This window comes from Strigops habroptila, chromosome 4 (genome assembly GCF_004027225.2).
Source record: "Strigops habroptila isolate Jane chromosome 4, bStrHab1.2.pri, whole genome shotgun sequence".
Taxonomy (NCBI): domain Eukaryota; kingdom Metazoa; phylum Chordata; class Aves; order Psittaciformes; family Psittacidae; genus Strigops; species Strigops habroptila.
In genome coordinates this window covers 5322657-5331980 of record NC_046358.1, presented here as the reverse complement: position 1 = coordinate 5331980, position 9324 = coordinate 5322657, and the positions used below count along the sequence as shown (strand labels likewise).

At 39.8% G+C, this 9324-nt stretch overlaps 1 protein-coding gene across 14 annotated transcripts in view; it reads right to left on the bottom strand.

The window, feature by feature from the left end:
• Positions 1-35: 35 nt before the first annotated feature.
• CELF1 (CUGBP Elav-like family member 1) overlaps positions 36-9324 on the bottom strand; it is a 63402-nt gene continuing 54113 nt past the window's right edge. For 5 of the 14 annotated variants that reach the window (XM_030484768.1, XM_030484769.1, XM_030484765.1 and 2 more), the window contains one exon: positions 55-8856. In XM_030484768.1, coding sequence (XP_030340628.1) covers positions 8729-8856 — 128 coding nt within the window. In that variant the 3' untranslated portion in view covers positions 55-8728. Of the gene's footprint in view, positions 8857-9324 lie in introns of all 14 variants that reach the window. The other 9 variants (XM_030484761.1, XM_030484762.1, XM_032919894.1 and 6 more) reach the window with 4 other exon arrangements.

The following is a 9324-nucleotide window of genomic DNA, read 5'->3' as shown; positions in this document are numbered from 1 at the left end:
CTCAAGTTTGAGACACAAATACAACACACAAGGACTCTTCTCAAACAGTTTAATAGCAAATAAACAAAGGAAGGTACCACACTTGGCATATACAAAATGACTTGTTGTCGGTGTGTCTGTGCAATTAAAACAGCTTTAAGTTGCCCTTTGGGACAAAAAAGAAAAAAAAACACACACACAAAAGGAAGAAAATTCCTTTAACACATACTCGCTCGTTCCAAACTTGTAACAAATCTTTTCATCTTGAAATCCACTACACAAACTCTGCCATCGGATCAGAAAAGCAACACGTGCTCCTCTGTTTTTTAAACCATTAAAGTAAAATCTGTAATTCTCTACAGAGTACAACACAATTTCACACAAAAAAGACATTTTTGTTTTGCAAATCAAAACAAGAAAAAAAATAATAAAAGGAACAGCTCAAAACAAGGTAAAGAAAAGCATTTCTACGACTGAACCACGACTTCGAGTTGATTAAATCCCATTACTGCAGAACAGACTCTACATTTGGTCATAGTGGCAATTTGTTTTCTCGTCACATTGTGAATCACTTTACATTGTTTTCTAGTAGAAAAGGCAAAAAACTGTACAAAACCCCTAGTGTTAAATACAATGTTTGTACCAATAAAAAAGCCCACAGGTTTGTCTCCAAAATGTAAATTTTCTTTTTAAATTATTCACAAAAAGCAGCCAAAAATCAGAAAGGCAGCTGCTGCTCCACTGTCTCAAATCCATTAAAACCACCACAGAACAATTAAAACAACCAAAGGAAGAAAAGGAAAGAAGAAAGGAAAGAAACATCCAACGTTTGGCATTTTGGTTTTCTTCAGATAGTTTTTCCACAGGTTTCTCCAAAGTTCCTTATGGAACCAAATGCTCATGTACAGAAACGTATTGGCAGTTACTCAATACACTGCAGGGTACCAGTGCCCCCCACTGACACACAGCCCTGTGCATTCAGACTGTGGGACTAACAGCAGCCAGCCCACAACCCTACCTCCCAAATCAACAAGGTTCTCTCCTTTTTTCATCCAGCCTCACGCTTTACTCCCAGGTGTATGTACCATATCCCAAACATGGTCTGTCTTATAAGCAGATTAAGGACTGTCTCCACAAGTCTAGCCAGTATCTGCTGAGGATATCCTCAGCCAACTCAGGAGTAGGATAGAAAAGAAATCCTTTTGCATCTTTGCATTCTCCCAAACACTGGACAAAAGTGAGATTTCCATCCAATCAAACACGATTTGTTTTCTCAGCAAAACCCCTTCTCCTGGGATTTCATTTCACATTATTTTCTACTGTTAAGATACCTACACAAGCTTGCTTCTCCTTCTGACTGAAACTTCATCACAGTACACGCTCTTCATCTAGAAGCTACATCCCAGTTTCTACCTGTGCAGATGGTATGTAGGGTAGGGGGAAAGCCTGCTACCCAGAAAGCAGTAACCTGTTCTAGTTCATCCTGCAAGCCAGAAAAAAAACCTGCTTAGCTCATTGCCCAATTAAAAACTAAACAAAAAGTAAAAAATCTCCGGAGAGATTCCCCAGCTAAGGCCCTTGAGAAGAGAGCTGGGGATGGTACCCTGTTCAGGTAACAGCTGCAGAGGCTGTTGTATTGTGCTTGTCGCTTGGGAAAAGAGCCAGCAGTTGTAGGACCAGGTTTACAAATGCTTTCTCCGGGCTATTTCCAACACTTTATTGCAAGAGCTAACCTAGATCCTGCTTTCCAGGATCCTGCCATCAAGGTCTGACTGATGGTATTAAACTGGGGCTGGATTTGACATAAATATGCCCTGAATGATACAAAAGATGTTTCAATGGAGCCCTAGCTTCAGATAACTTCGGAAGCAGAAATACTGTGAAGTTCCCCCACCTTCCTGCTCCCCAGCTATCTCCTTCCACCAAAATTTCCAGTACAAGAACAGTGCAGCCAAGCCCCTAGGCGCCTCTGACAGCACTGGAGATGGAGCAAGGTCCAGGTGCTCTGTCAGGCAGACAGTCTAAGTGCACAGGTAGATGCCCTCAGGTGGCTTCTGATCAGATAATTGTCATACCAAAACCACCAATTTAAAGGATACCTTTGAAACCCATTAAATTGCTCAGTTTTTGCACAAACTATAGAAAACGGAGAGGTGAAGGTGATATATACGAGGGTGTGAAGAAAACAGCAGGAAACATGCAAAACATTTCTGGGCACTATCTTAGTTTGAAAGATTAAAACAGAAACATCACATTTTGCTGAGGAGATTGTAGTTACAAAAAAGAACCCAAGCATGCTGGAGCTTAACAAAATACAACATCAACTTTGATCAAATTTTCACTGCAGACTGATAATCACATAGGGAAGCAGGGGGGAAAAATAAAAATAATAATAATAATAAAAAAAATCAATAAATGTTGGGCAAAAAATGTAGCTACAATCAGAAGAAAATGTAGTTCAAGTGTTTTCTGCTGATGCCACTCAAGTCACAAGTTTGAACTCATAAAAACACATGCTGTCTCCTCAAGCACAGAAACCAGATCAGCAAAATGTGACTAGGAAGTCTCCTGAAAGATTGAGTCACACCATAGAATTGACTTTCTCTTCGAAACGGTGGTGTTTTATGTTTTTTTCCCAACTAAGCACACAGAAAAAAACCCCTAAGCCTAGAAAGTGATTGGCTGTATGTTCACAGAAATACAAATACTCACAAGGTATGCTAGCAAGGCTGCTCTGAAGACAATTACAAAGAATCAGATTCACAAAATCAAGTGGTTATCTTACGAAGGTCTAGAAAAATAGAAATTCTTTTATATTCAAATGCAAGTTTAAATATTCCCCTGCAGCAGTCTTTCTAGCAAAACCAATTTGGCAGCACGAAAATAAAATAAAACCAAAAAGAAAAAAAAAAACAAACCAAAAAAAACAAAAAAAGAAAGAAACAAACGTAATAAAAATACACATCAGCATCAAAGGTGAACACAAGGTCAAAGGTGAGAGTTCAAGCATCAGAGAAGCTGAAGAGACAAGGATTTGGACGATGTACTTGAACGCCACATCGACATGCTTTAGGCACAACGATGAACAAACGGCAGGAATCTAGAAAAAAAAACAAACCAGAAAGAGGGAGACCCACTGAGTTACACAGAGCAGTACATCCAAACACGGAGAGAGAGAACAAGAATGGGCACTGTACAATGAGATCTCCTGGGGAAGGGAGTTGACAGGGAAGGGCAGCACATGCCAACGATGGACAAGTAAAAGTCGAAGTACATGAAGGACACCAAGTAAACATCAAACTGCCAGAAACCAAATTGAAGCAGAGGCCTGGATTTCCCTCTCAACACCCAGTCTGGGGAGCTTTCCACAGCCCAGAGCACTTTGGTTAGCATGCATTTGCCTTGCCCTGTGCCCAGTGTCTGCACTAGCTCTGTTAAGGAGAAGAACAGAGCAAGCTCCCTCCCCAGGAGACCAACTCCAAAAAATATGGCTCCAGGGCTAACATTTGCCCACAGAGACTGAGACCATGAGAGACAAGACAGAGGACATAAGGGATTCACAGGTGGTTTGACGGCTGAGACTTTTCCTGCACCCTAATGTGGGAAGTTCTTAGGCAGTAGTAGCCCAGGAAATCCATGTTCTTTCCTTCAGCTACAGTCCCTTCTCATTCCCTAGGAGCCCATGAAACTGGGGGTGGGTGATTTGGAACAAGGGGGAAGGGGAAAAATAATTATACAAGACAAACCCTCCATATCTCAGAGAAGAATTCCTTAAGACTTGACTGCAAGTTAAGACTTGTCCTAGCTGAGCACTTTTCATGCCATTAGGCCTACACAGGGATTTTGCATTCCCAGCTCCCTGACTTCATGAGGAGGGGATTCTGGGCTCTGAGAAGCTCTACAGTCACTGTTGCCAGTTTGATGTGTAGAAAAAAAATGTGTTTCCTGAAGCTTTCTTGAAGACTTTATAAATAATTGTTATATTACGTGATATAAATACCTTTGTTTTCTCCCCTCAGCTTGTGAGCTGCAAGAGATAAGGAACATTTTGGGATCCTAAACCAGAAAGGCAAATTCATCACAAACTGAGGCATGAGGAACGAGGCATGAAATCAAGTGACATGTAAGCATGTACCATAGAAATTCTTTGTGTGATTTGTTTGGTTTTTTTTTTTTATAGGGATTTTTCAAATATTTCGCTCAGCAAATTTGAGGAGAAAGACTAAGTTTCATTAAAGCCCTGAGGAAACACTGGCCTGCAAGAGCAAAGCCGTGAGATGCTGGATAAGAACTTAATAACCTGGGGAAAGTTATTCCAGTTTGTCCTTGTTTTATTATCGCAAGTGTGATGATTCTGCCTTCTGTGTTTTATATTTTGTGGTAGATACATTTAAATGTTTGCAACAAGCAGCTCTCAAAGCTTCTTGTGTGTTTTATGTGTTCATGCTTGCACCCTTTATTTGAAATTTGGTTTATCCAAATTGCTTTTAGACATTTCCAAATGAAATGGGACAATTTCATTCTGCTTGGCTGCTCTTCCCTAACTCACAACCATTAACTAGAAGAAACACTTCAATTAATTCTATCATGCAAGCAGAATCTATCATACTACGTGGAGTTTCAGTATTCAGATGAAAAGCTTTCTCCTTATAGATATATTTGCCAGCGAGAAATTTTCCGAGGCACCTATTTTCCAGTGAGTAGTGCCCATAGCTAGTAAACTGCCTCAGTATTAAAATATAGAGATACTCACCATCACTGTCTCAGGTACTTTTAAAAAATTCCAATCCTCATTCTGTTTAGGATTAAAATTTAATCACTATATATGAAAAGCATTTTCTAATAATGCAAGTTTTGTATTACTGGAAGAAAAAACTAAGCTACAAAGAGATAATCCTATTTTGGACTGTTGATTATCGAGGGCACTGAAGACTATGATTTTCTTTACTACAGTACTTGATACTAAGTGGCATCAGACCAAGACTTCAACTGTTCACAATACTTTTATCTTATTATGGCATATCTAGTAAAAACAAATGTGAGAAAACAAATCTATGAAGTAGACCATTTCTGTCTCGTTTCTAAAAATATTAAGTATTTCCTGGTGGCACATGTAATATGGAATTCCATTTCATCAGAAGACCTACTAGCTTTTGTTGTAGAAAATTCAGATTCTTTGGTTTATAAGCATACAGAATACTCTGCCCATGTGGCTACTTAAGCCAATCCTTCTGCAGTTCATTTGAACTCACCCAACTCTTATCCTACTATCCAGGATATAAAGCATTTGACACTGATTTGATTTGCACTTGAATGAGAGCATGATAGGAATTAAAAATACAATAAAATTTAAAAGCCCCAAGTCCCCAAAATCCCAGACTTCCTTGCCAATGAGTGAGGAAGAAACCTGTCTTAAGACTGGAAGGCAAAGAAGAGCCTAAATCTCCAGAGTCAGTGGCAGCCACCAAACAGACACAGAAATATTGACTTTATCTGATCAGTTCTGTTATCAGAAAAAAATCTGCCCAAGTCACAAACTCGATACATTTATTAACTTTGGCAACATATACATAGATACACCAAGAAAGGGAAATCTGAAACAAATACACAAAGAGGGCAACATCTTCAGCTGGTGAAAACTGATGCAGCTCTTCTGAAGAGAGCAGAACTGCATTGATTCAAACCATCTGAGGATCACACCTTTTAAAATTTAACCTGCATAGATTTGTTTGGTTTTTTTCTTATCTTTTTGGCAATACTTACAGTTATGCCAGTAAGGCACAAGAGCTAGCCCAAGTTAGGTGTCTTAAGGTGATTATGTCTGGGAGGAGTCACTGATCAAACTAAGCCACAGTGTAAACTGGTCAATCTCCTAATGTCAATAGGAGTTGCATCTATTTGCAACAATGCCAAGCTTGATCCATAAGGTACAGTATTGAGGACACACTATAGGATGCAGAGCTAGAATATCTACTTTTGGGTGACTGAAATGACTCGTAAAGAGGCCAGAGCATCAGGTTAAAAGAAAGACAGGACGAAGGTCTTGGATAGTACAGTGGGGCAGGGTGCAAAGAAGGTAAGAGTGACTGTAGAGACCCCAGAGCACAGTGCTCTCCTCCACTGGTTCACAGCGTTCGTCTTCCCCATTTAGCAGTTATTGGGCTGCAAACAGGCCACTGAAAATCAGTAGTTTCAATCATGCACATCATTATGTGTGTAAAACAATCACATTCAGGATTCTACAAAACCCTGGCCTTTTTTTTTTTTAGTCTTTTCCAGTGAAATAATTTAGGTAATAAATATTCTCCACCCTGGAGCAGTATAAAACTTCTATAAAAATAGAAACAACATTCTTGGTTACAGCAGGTTGCACTTGGAGCAGTTGCTCCCAAATATGTTGTTGGTTTATTTTCTTTTTTTTTTCTTTTTTTTTCTTTTTTTTTTTTTTGAAAAGTATATTATGTATATTTAAAAAAAAAAAAAATCCCATTATCACCCTGGAGGCCTTCACACTCCAACACTCTTTTCTCAGAAAACCAGGACACATCTTTCCCATCATGCAGAATTCAAGTGTACATGGTTCACTTAAGTGTATGTTCACGTTTCTAGAGAGATTCAAATAATTAACACGGAAGGGTACCACATGCCAGCATAACCGGGAAATTTGGCAATCTGGCCTCTGAACCTTTGCCACCACAAAATGATTTGAATAATACTGATAGATTGCTGTCTGCCATCAATACAGACAGACTGGCATCAACGGTTTGATTTTCAATTTAAGAATGGAAAGGGCTCTTCTTGGATGCTACGGGTCAGGCCTGGTACTTCTGAGGTTTGAGATCCCAAGAGGCCCTGTCTCTGGGAACACTGACACTCCCAGCAGACCACGGGATCTCAGGTTTGATGGGTTTAGTGCTCCTCCTGCTGGAGCAGAACAGGATGTCTCAACCCTACATCTGACCCACACACAATCTGGCTCCCAGCCTGCAATGTTAACTGGGAAACAGCATCACAAACCAGCAATACAAATAAAACAAGGAAAAGGAGAAAATATGAGGTAAATGGAACTTCTGTTAAAGACACACAAAAATTGTAAACTTCCTCTTGTGACAGAGGTGGATTTTGGTGGTTATAAAATGGGACTCTACTCTTGATTTCTTAAAACTCAGGCCAGAGTGTCAAAAGTCCTTTGAGCCCCCTAAAACCAGTGTATAACAAAGGCCCTTAGCAACGCATTAGCAATTTCACAAGTGTGCAGAGAAAGCGTGTGTTCATTGAAGGGGTGTGTTCAGTTTTCCTTCAATATAGAAGATAACAGCTAGTACCAAACAGCAGAATAGGACTGAATGGCTCAATGCTCTGCTCTGGTTCCACAGCTCCTGTGTTATAGCTTTGCATTGGTACACACCACCTTAAAGGAAAACTGCAGTATAAATAAATACCTAATTACTAGACCAAATCACTGCACAGATTGTTTAGAAAACAAAACACAACAGGAAGTTATCTTTGCAACAGAGTTAAGACTGAGAAATCAAATCCTCTAAGAACATATATGAAACAGGAGCCTCAAGAGCTGTGTTAGTGTAACTCTGGGCTTTGTATCTCAATTGAAGTCATTTTAATAGAGAAACAAACAGCACTTATATTATGCTTATAAGAATGAATTCAAAGTAATACTCTGCAAAAGGACATTATTCCACAGAATATGGGGAATTCCACAGAAATGGATGAACTGTTAAGAAGAAAAATTGTCAAAAAAAATCTGTAGGTTACCAGGGATAAAAAGTTTCTCGTTTCCAGCCTCAGATGTTTTCATCCAGACTAAGCTGTCTCTATACCTTTCTACAAAACCTAGATAGAGTACATAGAATAAGTTTGCTTAAATATGGAGTAATTCACTGCATCTCATTAATATTCAACTGTAAATGGACAGTGAAATTTTCTGGGCAGGGATATTATCTAATAATTTTATAAAGTGCTGTGTACATTCACAGTGCTATATAAACACTACTTTATATACAGCAAAATAAAGTCACTGCAGTTTTCCTTTGGCTTGTTAATGTGTTCACCCTTCTAGACTGTCTCCTGCTTTAGAGATGATTTACTAACCCCCCACCATGGCATACAGTTAAGGAAACTTCAAAGAGTGGATGGGGCATGACAATGGCTACATGGAGTCAATTCTTTGCTCACCCAAAGTTGGATGGACTCACTTCTCTTTCCCCATCTTTTGTTTTCATCAGCTGTTCTGTGTTATTTCTGCTTTCCCTTCTCCTCTCGCCCATGGTGGTGTGGTGTCAGTTCTGCTTCCCTCTTCTCCTCTCTAGCCCAAGGCAGTGTGGTGTCAGTTTCTGCTGCTCCCTTTAACCTTGCCTCCCCACCCCCAAGGAGCTGGCATTGGTCCTTCTCAACACACACTGGTTACAAACACAGCAAACTTCAAATAAAAGAGAAATAAGATAAAATAAAATAAAAATAAAATAAAATAAAAAAGAAACACCTCAGCGATATGGCACCTAAACTCCAAAGTAAAACACTGGAAACAAAAGCACAAACTTGTCCTCCATCCGAAGCGGGATTCTCAGCAGAGGCTGCAGCCGAGTCTTCAGGGGAAGATGTGCCAGATAGAAGGCATGGATCAGCTTCCAGGACTGTAAAAACACAGCCTTAGGGCTTCGAATCACTAAGTGCGCTCCTCTCCAACTTACCAGAAGATCCTTCTCACTCCAGTCCCGGAGGGGAGGGGCGCTCAGTATGGCTTGCTGTCATTCTTAGAGCGCTTGAGCTGTACTTTCAGACGCTTCATGCCAATCTGAAAGCCGTTCATTGACTGAATGGCAGCCTGTGCAGACACAGGATTGTCGTAACTTACAAAACCTGAAGAAAGGAAAATCCATAATTAAGGCATGCCAGAGCTCTCCAGAACAGGTACTCACAATTGGAAATGCAGGTACTCGCAAGGTAAGAGAGGTTTGCATGAAATGCCATTTAGAAGCTCCTAACTGTTGCAGACTCTTCATAAGAACTTCTTACTAAAGGGCTCTCAGACAAAGCACTGTTTTCTGATGTATGGAACTTTGGCCAAAAGACACACAAAGGTCAGGATATTAAAATAACATTTTCTGGTCTTCCAACAAAAATGAGTTTGATACGTAAGAACTCATACCAGAGAGAACACCAAGCTTGGAAAATATTAATCTATACATGAAAGCTCATTAAAGATATAAGACTGAAATCACTCTCTTGGCATTATGGGAGCAGATTTGTTTGGAGTGAAGTGGCTGTCAAGGCAGCATGGCACTTGTACCATTATATTTAGATTTCTCTCAGATGAAAAGTTATATA